This window comes from Neolamprologus brichardi, chromosome 15, assembly GCF_056152115.1.
Source record: "Neolamprologus brichardi isolate AB-2024 chromosome 15, ASM5615211v1, whole genome shotgun sequence".
In the NCBI taxonomy this organism is placed as follows: domain Eukaryota; kingdom Metazoa; phylum Chordata; class Actinopteri; order Cichliformes; family Cichlidae; genus Neolamprologus; species Neolamprologus brichardi.
Window position 1 is genome coordinate 12,456,729 of NC_142118.1, and position 14,868 is coordinate 12,471,596.

Genomic DNA, 14,868 nt, shown 5'->3' on the forward strand with positions numbered 1-14,868 from the left:
CAGATGTGTCTGCAAACAACAGCAGAGAAGCTCTACATCTGCTCTCTCATATAATGTTCCTCACAGCATGAAACCAAAACTTCAGAGCTGTGAGTTTCTTCAGGAATGCCACTGATTTCTGGTTGCAAAGGCAGCAGCAGGAGTTCCTGTGACAGCATTGTGATGCTTCTGGTCCTTATCATCCCAGGAGCAGTGCTCAGCACTCTGAGTTTTTGACAACTTCTGTCAGAGGAGAGACAAATATTCTGCTAAGAATGGATGAATGGAATGTGCTGTGTTATAAACTGAGAAAACAGCATCATAGTCTAAACTGGTTTAAACGGGGTATAAAAGATGACTACAACACCCAGTTTTAGGGAGTATCTATGAGCACCTTCAAAAAGAATTATGGAAAAACACAGACAACAGCAGACTGAACTGAACAATCCCTGAATTTATCATCTTTGTACAAAGAAAAATAAAGATTCCAAAAGAAGACACACCAGCCAACATGCCACCCTTTATTCTGTAATAAAACACAAATCAATTGTGTTTTAAATAAAGTTAGATATGAAAGAATTTGTTGCATTAGAGCATAATGCAACAAATTTGACAAATGACAGAAATGATCAACAAAGTAAAGACACAATAATGACAGAACTGGGACACATACTATACTTTAACACTTACTGATATAACTACTAGACAGTAAGTCTCTGTGGATACAATAAATCTGGTGAGATGGCCCAGTATTGTAACAAACAAACAAAAACTTCTCTCTTCACTTGAGGTCATCGGGAGTACCTGGCATAAACAGCCTCAGGCGTGTGTATAACAAGAGAGAACACATTTCTACCACATAGGCTGAAGTACAGTCTCTCTCTCTCTCTGGTGGGAATGAATGACAGTCTGTAAGTATCTTTTGTTTAAATTATGTATTGCGGTTTGCACTGACTCATGTATGAGAGAGATAGAGAGATGAGTAATAAAGTAACTAATACTGAAAATAAACCAATTTAATCTGTGCAAATGATCCAAAGCCAGCAGCGCTGCAAACATCAAAGCTGCTTCTTGTTATTATTCTCTTCTTTTTTTTTAATCTGAATTTTTGTGCCACTGCTTCCTAATATCAAAGTGTGGTTAAAAACCGTGTCCCTGGCTTAAACCCTTTAGTTCTCTTGTCTTTTCCTCGGGGGAGAGGGGGTCCAACCCTGTGTTAGAAAGGTTCTGGATGAATAACTTTGATGTAAAAGACATCAAAGTCATTCATAAATTAAGTGATTGACATTGTTTTCCAGTAGTGATATGAGCTTTAGCCAGCAGAGGGAACTATTGGAAAACTGTTGGCTGGGCCCATACCAGTACAGATGGACATAGAGATGTTTTCATGACAATACCAATGGAGACACTCATTAAAATAACTGTCAGTTCAGTCAGTTTTGCTAACATATTGTCGCAGGCCGTATGGGACATTTGCTGTTATAACATTAAAGGTCGAGGGAATCTACAGCAGAACCCAGAAGATTTCTAAGAAATCAGAGAAGCTCTCTTATTTAAAAAAATAAGTAGAAAATCTTCCTGACTTCAGTGTGGTGGGCACATTGGAAAAGAAATAAACAATATATATTAATAGTTCAGTTATAGAGAGAAATGGATATAAATCAGTTTACTGCAACATGACATCACACCTTTTTTTTCTTTTTCTTTTTTTTTTTTAAAGGCAAACAGTTCAGATTATATCCAAAACAACAGAGGATAAAAGCCATAGTATTACTAGGTCAGTGTTTACACTACTCAACAATTAGTTCCAGTTTTCTCCTCAATGCCTCCTTTTATTGACAACAACAGTCTGCTCCATCTAGTGGTTAAATTAATTATTCGGAAAATTGATGTAATTATGAACTTTGTCTCCACTGATTAGATCATCATGTGCTGGAATTTTACTTGGCCCACGATTCTGTTCTCTCACACCTGGTGCACGGATGGTGTCATGGAAAGGTTTAATCCTGGGGTGGATCAGGTGGGCTGGAAGAATAATACTGATAGTCGTATAGACGAAAATTGAGAATATCATAGAGGTTTAAAAGGTAGATATTGGCTTTATTTTTTATTTTATTTCTTTTAATAAATGACTGATCCGTAGGTCTGTTATAATCTACTACTTCTCAAGTCCTCCCATTTGTTCCATCTCTATGCCTGCTTCCAACCTTTAAAGCTTTGGATGCAATCATCCTGGTTACCTCCAGAGGGAGACATTTTCTCATTTTCTCTCTTTCATATTAGTATTTTATCCAGAAATTAATGATTAGCTTAACTTCATGGAATTTAGAAAAAAAATATCTAAGTCTCCATTCTTGTAATCAGCACTCTGGCCTCAGTCTGTATGTTTTGGAGGTTTTTTTTTTTTTTTTGTTAGTTAGTTAGTTAGTTAGTTTTCCTCTTCATAACATTTTATGAGTTGAAAAGCAGCCTCGAAATACTTGTTTCAAATCACAAACGACTAATAAGGCATTATTAGTGTGTTTGTGTGCATGTTTACCGATGTAAACGAGAGGCAGTTCACGGCGAAGTGCAGCATTCCCATCGGCAGATGGGAGGGAAGAGGGCTGATGTGTCCCAGCCCTCTGCATCCAGCTGGTGCGTCGCACCACTACAGTAGTTCGCCACACTCACCATGGCTTTAGCCACAGGCAGGACGCTCGTGGCACTATTTCTTACGCTTTGTGGGCCAGGATGCAGCTGGGCAGGTAAATCGTTGATTTACTCTTTCATAAGCAGGTGCAATTAGAGCACTTACTTGTAAAGCAGTTTGATACTTGTTTCATCTGATTATCCAGGTACTGTTGCTTTCTTGTCCACTCATGAAGAGAAAGTTGAACTTATCAAAGAGGTCACGTGCCTTGTGATTGGATATTTAAAATGCATTCAAAAGAAGCTGTTCATATTAACAAGTTTAAACAAAAGGAATCCTAGAATGTGCAGGTATTTGCATGTGTGCACGTCAGTGTCCACGTTTCCATTTGCAGAAAACAAAGTAGATTAAGTGCATCATATTTAACTCACTGGGACGTTTCATTTCAAGCGTGCAGTTTGAGTCATTATCAGATGTGAACGATTTCGTTTAAATGAGAGCTATTAGAGAAAATATGAAGTGACAGCATTTTTCACCCATGAAACTTTGTGGGGGGAAACTGTGATGCAGGACCGAGCAGTTATGGAACAAGTCCTTTCCTTAGTGGCCACATCCAAAAGTAACTGGGATGCATGGTTAGAAGATGATGACAAATATCTGGCGACATCATGAAATGCTGTGAGTGGTGGCATATTAAATATGGAACTAATTCAGCTGAATGTGAAGATTAATGGCTTTAAAGTGGACTTTGATTAGTGACTAGAAGTGAAGGAGTTGATTTGAGACGTCACATCATCCATCAGCTATAGTCAGGAATGGCTGGACAGTGACGCAGATTTTGAACCCAAGAGACTATGCAGGTTTTTTGTTGATTCATAGGCTGGCAGGATTTTACTAGAAAGGCGCAGTGATATATCAGATGTGCAGCGAATTTTTGACAAGCACAGAGAGTGCAAACCACAGCTGCACATATGTTTTTGAAGTTTCTTAAGTGCTGTTTGTAAAATCAATTTTCAGGAAAAGTATTCAACATCCTCCAGACAGTGAAAACATTCAAAATATCAAACGTGCCACAAAGCCCAAGGAGTTTCACAGAGGACAAAGGTAATCTTTTTGCCTTGGGCTTAAAGGCCAGACTTTCCTTCACCCTCCCTTCCTCCTCGATTTTATTCAGTTCACTTATTTTGTCAGTTGATCTGTAGACTTCTATATGCGTCCTTCTCAAATGTAAGCACTTAGCGCATGAGATCACTGCTTTCACTGAATATAGGCAGCTGCCATTTATTGTGGTCCTTTGTCTGAGTCATTTTCTTTTCCATCGTTTTGGAAGTCTTTTCAGAGCGTCACATTTATTCACTTCCACACATTTACACCTGGGAGCCCCTGCAGCTACAGCTCACTGTAGATTGGACCAGTTTTGAGTTAAATGGCTTCCTCTCTGGTCTCTCGACAGTAGTTGTTAAGAGAGAGGAGAGTGTTACTCATTAACTTTCTCTGCTCACATATCATCAGCCCGTCACTCTGAAATTATTCACAAAAGAGGACGAGTAAGCTCGTGGGGATATCTGAATACCTACGCAGGGGCAGTGCAGGAAAAACGAAATCTGCCTATCAACTTCTGGAATTTACACGAACTGTGTGAAGAGCACGAGGGACAGGGAGTGAGGAGAAGGAATCATGTCCTTGCAGGTCACTGGAATTTCATTATTCTGCTCCAGTTCACATGTCAGGATTCTTCAAGGGAGGCTACATGCAAGAGTTTTAGGATGAGGAGTTTCATAACTTCAACTTCTTTACTTCAGGAAAATAGAGACTTGCTGAGAGGCTTTTTTCCCCTTGCATATTTCTAATATTGCTAATGCTTTCCGTAATCTTTAATCACCTGACCCTATGCCCCTGCTCACCTGCACCTCGGCTGCATATCAAACCTGCCAGCAACAGCATGTCTCGTGTCATGATGTCATCTCTGGGCACTGTTCCACTTGCTTTAACAAGTACCACCTGGCCTACGAGCACCCTGTCAAAGCTTGATTTGAGCATATTAGATGTGCAGCGAGAAGATAGACAATAAACCAACACTATGAGGCGTCAGACCTCATCACTAACTGCTATACTACTACTAACTGAATAATTGCTTAGAATAACTTTGGAAAGGTTTTTTATAAAAGCAAAGTCACATGTGAGCACCAGCACAGAAAAGCTAAATATGCTGTTAGATCCCAAATGTTCTGGCCTGCTTCTGATTGTAGATGTCATGTGCCATAAACGTTTTCTATGGATGCGTGTAACCTGCCCAAAGCTAAGCGCTTACTCACTTGAGGCTGTCGCTTCAAATAAAATCTGTCCTCAGTCACAATTCAGTGGCAAATTAAGCTCAAGTCAACACAATAAACTGGTTGCAGAAAGTCAGACAGTTCAGCGATTGGTGTGACTGACTGCAGTCAGAAAGCAGTGATAAACTTTGGGCACAGTCTCAGTCTGGTGCGTTGGCTTTATCACAGAGTCGATTACGGGAGAGAGTTTACTGGTCGTTAGAGGTGAGGCGGTGGTGAACTGGTAAAAAGAGAAATGTAGCACTGGGCAAGATTTCACACCTCCCACATAGATGAATGTATGTTCACACAGGCATCTGAATTCTTTTAAACGTGCAAATTCCACTTATTTTCTTAAGATTAACTATCAAAGAAAACGATTTTTAGAGTAATCTTGTGGCTTTCTGGGAAAAACCGGCAGTGACTTGGATAAGAAAACCGATATTACACACGTTTCTAAACACCATGTGGAAACACTTGCGATACGAGCTCTATCCAATGGTTGAAACATCTAAAGACAAGAGAAGCAAGAAAATATTGTGTTATTTAACTCCCTCGGGCCCCTGAACACATAAACACGAAAATAGGTTTCTTAGTCTTGTAATTAAATCTGCAGATTTTTGTCGATCCGTGTATTCTTTTAAGCAGAGCACAAATACAAAAGACACGTCTTCCAACTTACCACAAGCTCCAACAATTGGGTGGTTTTCTCCACAATTTTACACCATTTACAGCAATTTTTCGCCTCCAGCCAAGTACAGTTTAGATAATTTGTTTGTGGTGCTCTCTCAGTATTTAAAACTTACATTCAACGGCATCTTTTCAGAATACGTTTTTCATTTATTCTGTATAAAACACAGAACCCACTGTGAACAGAAAAGCCTTTCAGTAAAAACTGCTCACAGCATGCTCTGTCGATTATCAAAAGTTAATGGGACACTGTTTCTGAAAAGGCACGCTGTTGTTAACTCTTTTTTTTTCTAATGCAAAATCTCTGCTTATATAATGGTGTTTATTTAATTGGTATCAGAAACTTCAGAAAAAAGCAAAAAAAAAATATGGACAAACAAACCCAAAACATGTGCAAAATGTTCTTTTCTTTCTTTTTTGTGTTATTTGAGTGCTCCAAGCACATCTTCCGAAACTATTTTAAGCAACTTAAACAAAATACAGTTGAGCAACTGGACTTCACCTCAATCTTGAGTTTTAACTGTTTTTAGTGCTATAAAAGGCTCATATACCCACAACACACATGCGCAAAACGTGTGCTAAAATGATTAAAAACCTATAGCAAAGCAGATATGTCCATGCCACCTTCATCTGGCAATTCACTAGCACCGAGTTTGTGGAAAGTGACATTTATTAGACATTAGTAGCGAATTGTTATGGGGTGAATGAGAGGTCACGACCTGTGATTTTGATGCAAGGTAAGGTAAAAAAAAAAAAAAAGGTGTTCTTGTAAAAGCAGAGCAGACTGCAGGTGCTCCAGCACAAGTATTTTATTGAACAGTTTTGCAGCAGTCATTTGACCTCAGGGCTTACCTCCATGTGCTTCTACACATGCTCATACATGTGTGTGACTCTTCAAGGGTGCATGTGTACCACACGTCCTGTATCCATCTAACACAAGGGCCCATGCTTTTCTAGACACACAAGCATAAAAATGAAAAAGGCAGTGACATAATGACCTCAGGCCCTGCCCTCATTCTTAACATAGTTAATACTTTCCACTGTCTAACTCAATCATACTCTATCCATCTTTCCATTTCACATTCACAAACACAGCACAGACAATGCTATTATATTACTGCCCCAGTCTCCCATGGCAACTCCCTGAAAGCAAGCCTTGCTCTGTATGATTAGGATTGGTACAGCCACTATTGCTCAGCTTCTTCCCAACGTGTTTATTCTTGGATATCATTTGTGCATCTGCTGTCTCTGAAGACGTCTTGATTTAATCTGGTTTGCCCTTGGATCAAAAATTTCCTGAGAGGCCAAATGAAGGCTGTCTGGACAGAGGAAAGGATCCCATCCTATGTAACACACAGCCTTATTAGAAGCAGCCTGTGTCAGTGGGGATTGTCATGCACAGCTGATGAAGCTTAGTCCACTGTAAGACTGAATTAATGAGGAAATAATGAGTCGACTGTGTGTGTGTGTGTGTGTGTGTGTGTGTTTTGTTTTTTTTAACTTAGATCACAAAATGATATAAGCCATTATCTCAGGAGCTGGTGATGGCTGAACTCAGCAAAAACAAATACGAGACGATCTTTCAGCACACGATAAAGTCCTGAAACAACGCTAAAGGGCTATGAACAGCTGTGACCATCTGGATAACAGAGCTCAGGAGGCCTAAGTAGCAATTATATCTAAGTGTTAAAAAGTGAAGATCCAGCTGGGAGAGGTGAATTTGTGATGATACTAAACCAAAAGTGCTTATGTAAACCTCTGCAGGGGAAAGCCAAGGACATCATGACTGTAGCATATCATCTGTTTAGCAAATGTTCCAATGTTATTAGGATCTTTCGATTTAAAGCTGCTATATTTTTAAAGAAAGAGTGCATTAATGGCCGTGCATCTTTGAAAGGAGAATCTGTTTGTGGTGTTTTATGATACAGTTTTGGTTTGTTCTTGCTGCTCTCAAATTTATAGCAGCAGCTACAGACAGCTGATTTCACTAAAAACTGAGCGCATGCCACCTGCTCTGGATCAAACAGCAGACAGATAACACAGCGTACGCAGTGAATTTTAGAGCTAAAATGTCCCTGAGAACTTGGTGGACAGCAGACCTGAGTTGAAATAGGCCCATTAGATCGGCGTTTATTGGGTGGATAAAAAAAAGAATAGAAATAATAGAAATTGTTTGTTACCATTGGTCCATGAAAATATAATAATTGGTCAGTTCTGTACTTCTCCCAATAAAGTTTTTGTATATTTTTGTTTTCTAGTCATCAGAATTTAGATTCTATGAAGTACCCATTGTGATGTCGCATTTGATGATCTGAGTGAGATCTGAAATGGAGGACACTGTACAATTAGAGCCAGTTACCCAGCTTTTGTATCTTTTCCGTCTGTACGCCACACGAATGTAACCAGTGGTTTGCACCTTGTTGTTAACCCTCTGTATTTCCAGTCATGACGGTGTCTCTTGGTTGTAGACTTTGACGATGGTATGCCTACCCCCTCGAGTGTTTTTGACTGAATTAGATGGTATGAAATTGTTCTTATGAAGTTGTACTTAAAGTGAAAAGGCATAAAATACAAATTCAAAACTTTGTATTTTCAACTTCAGATACGATGTCCTCTTCATTTGTCCTGAGATAACAAGGGAACAGATCTCGCCTGGCCATTAAACTGGCTGTCAGTCATGTGTAGTTATTTTTAAAAATGGTGAGCTGTGTATAAATGTTATTGTAATTTTTATGCAGTTATTGCAAAGTCTGCAGCGAAGTCTGTTTCTTTGTGTATTTGATTATAGATGTGATGCTAAATATACATAAAATAGAAACAATATTGTATTAAATAATACTTGAAACCTGCAACAAAAAGAAAGTATTTGAAAAATGTTTCCTGAGTTTGTAAATTAGGTTATAGAGAGGACTATTTTCTTAGGGAGATTTATTTTTGCCGAATTCATGTTTAATGCACTTCCACATTTCTTGCATTCTAAATGCTAAATAAAAAAACTCTTTTAAAAAAATGTATGCCCCTGAAATGTATCTCAATGTGGTTTTTGTGTTGCAGCAGAGAAACCCCCACGACCACAAAATGTGAAACCAACATCTGTGGAGAAGGGCCTTAGGGAAAGCTGGGAGCCGTCTATCCATCTGGATGGAAGACCTGTGGACCGCTTCATGATCAGCTCCAGTAAACCCACAAGATCCCATCGATTCACTAAAGCGAGCAAGGACAGTCGTGCTCCTATGTTGGAGGATGTAGGTAAGAAAGAGTCAATAAAAGTTCAAAAAGAGGAGGATGAGAATGTGAGATGTCACGATTCCATAACCATGTTGAAGTTATGCCTGTAAATGAACTGGAACTAATGGTAAGTGCTGGTAGAGCTGCTAGACAAAAAAAAAGTAATCCAGAAGAATATAAATGGACACAGAGCATACAAATAAGGTTTGCCTTAAACCGTGAAGTGAGCTTTGAAATCCCACAGTTCTGCATTTTCTCAAGATAAATGCCAAGAATGAGACAAGGAACAAGAAGCAAAGTAGACACTCAAGACATTGAGGTGTGTAAAAGTGCATGCGTATGTTGACTTGATTAATGATGATTAATCTCTATATGTGGATTAGTTCATAATTGGATGCACTGTCCTAAAAGTTTGCCAGAGGGAAAGCACACTAGGGGTGATGTGCGTGTCAGGCCATCGTCATCCTAGCTCAGTAGACAGTGGTTGTTTGAGGCTTTAGAGAAGGGGCTTATTTTTAGGTTTTAATAGCTTCTTTTGGTATTTTCTAATCCCACATTGTAAAACTTAAGTCAGGTCTTTATGCTTCTATATACATACATACATACATACATACACTTTGTGTTACTGACTGAGTCCAACCTGCTTTTGTCATTATTTCATTTTCCTCCATCCTTGGCACCATACTTCATCAAAGTCTGCAGCCAACCCAGCCCTGCTCCTATAATCCTGTGTTGTGGCCACTTACTCTGTGCATGTGTGTGCGCGCAGCTTATGTGTGTCTGGTGGTGGTTGTGGTGAAGGACTGGGTGGTGCCAACTGATGAAGTCATGCATTGTCTGTGTTTTCAAAAAAAGTGTCTACAGATGCCTGTGTGTTTGTGTTCTTGTGCGTTGCCCAGTACAACTTCTGGTGGCTGCTGTGGTCTCTCCAGCTCCAGCACTGTTCACCATAAATCTCAAAAACCTGGCAACTGAGCTCAGTCTCAACTTCGCCTTTCCAGAAATTCCTTGCAGATCATGTGTTGTTCCCTCAGCAGCATGAGAGCAGCATCAGCTGTCATAAATAACCCCATACTGTTTGCTTCAACATCATTAATGTGTCTGGAGCAACAAAGACAAAACGTCGACCTGATATGATATGATATAGACTATGTAAACAATATTTTAAAAATCAGTTTGTTTTTCTTTTTATTTACAGAATGAACTGCTTCCTTACTAGTTGATATATCCAGATATCCTGTGTTTTTGTTTCTAGACCCTGAATGGGTTAACCTGGATGGCTTTGCTGTGTTGGGCGGTGCACCTGTCAGCAATTTATCAGCAGGTAAACCTAATCAGAGGGCATCATTACCAACATTACATGACAATGGGTTAAAAGCATGAAACGAGGAATTGTCTTGAATTCTCTTTCTTCAGGCAATAATCACCCTTTTCTTTATCCCCTTACTTGGTTCTTCCCCACGGGATGAATAAAGGGAAACACTCATTTGTCTCTGACGCCCACATTTCTGTCTATTTAGATAGATGTGTTTTTCTTGTAGGTGAACCGTATTTTAAATCTGTTTTAGAGAGTGTTACCTTTAATGACCTTTTATGCCATAGCTATTTTTTTTTAAATTACCTGTCAGAGATTTTAGTAGACTGTGAAATCACAAGAAATCAGGAACAGACACATTGCTGGAAGCCAATATTGGCAGACTATTTAGAAAGTGAACACTTTGAGTTGCGGGTATGAGTGCCCTGTCAAGCAGGCCTTACTGATTTATCAGGTGAGTGAAAGCTAACTGTAAACAATTTTGGTAATTAATTATTAGAGTAATTTATCAAGGAAATGTATTAATAATTGGTGTTATAACATTCTCAATGGCTGTTTATGTCATTGTGTGGTCAGTCCAAAACGATGTAAGCAGTAGTGATAGCAATGCAAACATATGGCCCTCTAGGACTTATTTTTACAGTTCTGTGCAAAAGTCTCGAACCACCCCATATTTTTTTTTGCATTTTCCTTCCAAGGAGTCAGACTTTTTCTTTTCTTTAAGTGTCTTGAGTATAAGCTCTCCAACTTCCAAAGTTCTTTGTTTGGACATTGGCTCCTTCACTTGTTTTTCAAATCTCGTACCTAACCCTTTTCACACTGAGGAGCAACTTAGCAAAAAGACCTGAGTGATACATCTGGTCCTGCTGTATGCCAAGCCTCATCAGACGTAGTCTCAGTGGAAAGGTGGCTGTCAAAAAACTATTGTTAAGGAAGGGAAACAGGGAGAAAAGGCTGGGGTGTGCCAAATTACACAAGGATTGGACTAAAAGTCGATGGCAACAGATCTTATGGAGCGATCAATTGAAATTTGAAATTTGTAGTTTAAATTATCGTCAGTACGTATGGAGGATGTCAGAAAAGAGGTACAATAGACAGCATCTACAGCCATCTGTAAAACATGGTGGAGCTTCTGTTGTGGTTTTAAGCTGCATTTCAGTCAGCGGTGTTGGAAATCGTGTCAAAATTGCAGAAAAATGTAGAAAAGTATGATCAGATATTGATCAACCATACAATATTATCTGGAAAGCATCTAATTGGCAACAGCTTCATTTTTCAGATTGACAATGATCTCAAACACACTGCAAATGCAGTAAAAGACAGAAAAACACCAGTGGAACACATTCAGTCATGGATTGGCCTCCCCAGAGCTTTCCTAAGAGCCGTTGTGGTTATTCCAATATTAATTTTCAAGCTTGGTGGAATTCTCCAAACTATGTTTTTACATGTATTGTGCATACATGTGCAGATTTGCATGTTTCGCTGAATCTCTGTATGCTGTCACTATTTTCCATTTCCAAAGTTTAAAAAAAATTAGTGGTGGCTCAAGACTTTTGCATAGTGCTGTACTTTTTTTGTGTGCAGCCCAATGTGATATTTGAGCTTATGTCATGTAAATGCTCATTGGTCTAATCAAACGTAGACATGCATCATACTGTTCCAGTGGACAGTTTAGTCTCTCTAAACCACTTAATCGTGGCAGGAAACGTGGAGAAACTCTTTAAAATTCCTTATTGAAAGGATGGGAAGCAGAAAGGGAACCCAGGGCCTTCTTGTTGCAAGGCAGCAGTGGTAACCGCAATGCTAGTCTGGAGTTTCAGTTTTATGTGTTTGAGGCAGAGCTGCTCCAGGAACATGAATAATCATATTTGTTGATTTACTTTGGGGAATGGAGACGCCTGGAAAGGCAGACCAAAGCCAAATGAAAAGTAAGAGCCAAAAGGAGAAGTAGATAATGTTATAAATCTTCATTTACTATCAGCTGAGAGCTTAATATTGCTTGCTTGATAAAATAATCTAATAATATAATTATTAAGGATAATTGATAACCCGTTCCATGCCATTTACCAAGCATAGCACTAGAGCTAGCACACTTCCTGCACACTGACATTGTTATATAATGGCAGTGTATACCATCCTGAAGTTTTTTTAATGCTTTAAATTTACTTTATATATAAAAATAACTTAAATGAAATCGCATGTGTGCAAACTGAATGCTCCTCTTTGTTTGATGAAACAGTTCAATTGTAAAAAAAAAAAAATATATCAGCATGTTAACATTTATTGAGCTTCAGTGATCAAAACAAACAACAATAGCATGATTAGAACATGACTATTAATCAGTCACAGGCGCTTATCAAATGCTGCCAGGCAATTTCTGGTAACTTACAGCTGCAATTTGATATGCGTCTTTTGGGATGATACTAATTTGCTCGTCTAATTTATAAGTCATCTAAGGTACACAATGACTTAGTAGTCTGGTATGCTAATACATAAATTATGGCGACAACATTGGCATTAGTGTTGTATATTTTCACTACAGGCTAAACTGATTAGCTCTGCTGGAAAGAACACTTTGCCATTGACTGGGAATTGTTTGTATAAATTAAACTGTGGGTAAAGTGAGTAAGTATGAGACCCAAAAATACCAATTTGTTTGCGACATTTAGACTTCTTTTTTTAAGGTTGCAAAACGTCAAAGATGACGGTTCAGCTAGTTTTTGAGGAGCGTCCAAGGACATAACAGAGACATTCTTGGGGACCTCAGTCTGAACACTGAGGTGTGCCGCACTCTGTTTTTGCTATGATATGCCTGTCTGTCAGCAGGCAAGCCTCATAGCACCTCGGTCTACTGAGCTTCCAGGAAAAGACATAAGGGATCTGGCATTACCAGCACTGTCAAGTCAGTGGTTTAGTGGTTCGTGGCATTGTGACCTGGGCCAAATTATGTATTGTGACAGTTTTCCAGACAGAAAAAGGGAAGACTGATTAAAACCAAATGGGGATATTTCTGTTTTAAGCTATACTTGGTATCAGAAAAAACAAATGGAAAGGGCTTGGGATGAAAATTAATTGTCAAAGGGTCATGGCTAGTTGCCATATGGTGAACAATGTTTACAAAAAATACAAAAGCTATGAATGAGACACTTTAAAGTATTATTTTTGTGGTATTTTACGCTTATAGGATTAGTGCAGGTATAGGTAGAAGAACACAATTTTTGTTAGCACTTAAACCAATAGACCTGTTAAAAATAGCTAATTGTGTGTTGTAAAACTATGCATACCCTTACTGCTTTCACTGCAATTATAGGGTAGACAGCAGCAATGTGCTGCAAATTGAAGGCACTTGATTAATTGATCATCGGCAAGTGTGAGCACTGTAAGCGTGAGCACAGAAAGCAGAGCATAAGAACAGAAATATTGGCAGCTTGATAGTCTGGAGAGTTCAGGCATCACCCATGATATTAAACAACTGTCGATTATAAGGCCATTTCCAGAGAATTTAAAATCCATCATTCTGCAGCGAGAAAGATTATTCACAAGTGGATATCAGTCAAGACAGCTGCCAGTCTTTGCAGGAATGGACATCCCAGCCAATTAACCCCAAGGTCAGAGAAAATGCAAAAAACCCAAGAGCTACATCTTAGACTCTACAGAACAAAAACACTGAACATGTATGACTTGTTTGGAAGGTTGCCAGGAGAAAGCTGTTGCATCTGAACAAACCACAAGACTTCTGTAGCAATGTACTTTGAACAAACCACACCAAAGTGGAGATGTTTGACCGCAATACATAGCACCACATTAAGTCTAAAGCATATCTGTACAACCACCTCATGCAAACTGTCAAATCACCGGGGTGGAGGTGATGATTTGAGCTTGTTTTGCAGCCACAGGATTTGGTACCCTTGCATTCACTGAATGGACCAGGAACTCCCCTGTATAGTATAGCTGCTGAATCATGGGATGTACTTCATTTTTAACAGGATGTATAGACTGTTATGAAAACTCTCTCGTTCACATTTCTGTATGCTGTTATTTGTTTACGGTTTTTTTAAAGCCTTGTTAAACTAAAAAGTGTAGTGGGAAAGACTAACACAACATTTGTCCACATTAAATCTGTGATTTGAATCACACGTGACACAAATTCTTATTCTGATTTCACAGTTCACTTACTGGAAATGTGTGAAAACACGCAAAGCTGACAGGAAAAGCAAGAGAGGGATTCAGAAAGGGGTTAGGGCATTACTAAACAAATAGCCAGTACTGTCTGAATCCAAAGGGAAGACGTTCATTCAGCTGTCCTGGCAGTACAGACAGGAGATACAGACATTAAGTAATAAACAGAGTGATCCAAGTTGATCCAAGTTGATCCAAGTTGAACCAGAAAAACCCCAAACACATGTATTTTCTTCATGGTCTTCTATACATTGTGTTTCCTCGTCACATCTTCTTTGTCCCCTAACCACAAAACTCCTTCTTTTTAAGTCACTTTTAGATATGGTGGCCTCATGTAGACACCTATAATCTCATTTGGCTCACCCTACATGTTGAATAGAAAATAAAGTCTTACATGAAAGTATTGATTAAACCTTTGAAATGCATAATGTTCACCTTTTTACATCAGCTGACTTATCAGTACTCCCCCAGCTGTGCACGCAGCTGTCCTGATGGGAAACAGAGTGGACCTTTCCATCTGAAAGTGATTATGG

At 39.0% G+C, this 14,868-nt stretch overlaps 1 protein-coding gene across 1 annotated transcript in view; it reads left to right on the top strand.

The window, feature by feature from the left end:
• Window positions 1-2,651: 2,651 nt before the first annotated feature.
• The window catches only part of fndc1 (fibronectin type III domain containing 1), a 41,674-nt gene continuing 29,457 nt past the window's right edge, over window positions 2,652-14,868 (top strand). Inside the window, exons 1-3 of the mRNA XM_006792495.2 lie at window positions 2,652-2,726; window positions 8,668-8,862; window positions 10,097-10,165. Of these exons, the coding sequence (XP_006792558.2) occupies window positions 2,654-2,726; window positions 8,668-8,862; window positions 10,097-10,165 (337 nt within the window). The 5' untranslated portion in view covers window positions 2,652-2,653. The remainder of the gene's footprint in view (window positions 2,727-8,667; window positions 8,863-10,096; window positions 10,166-14,868) is intronic.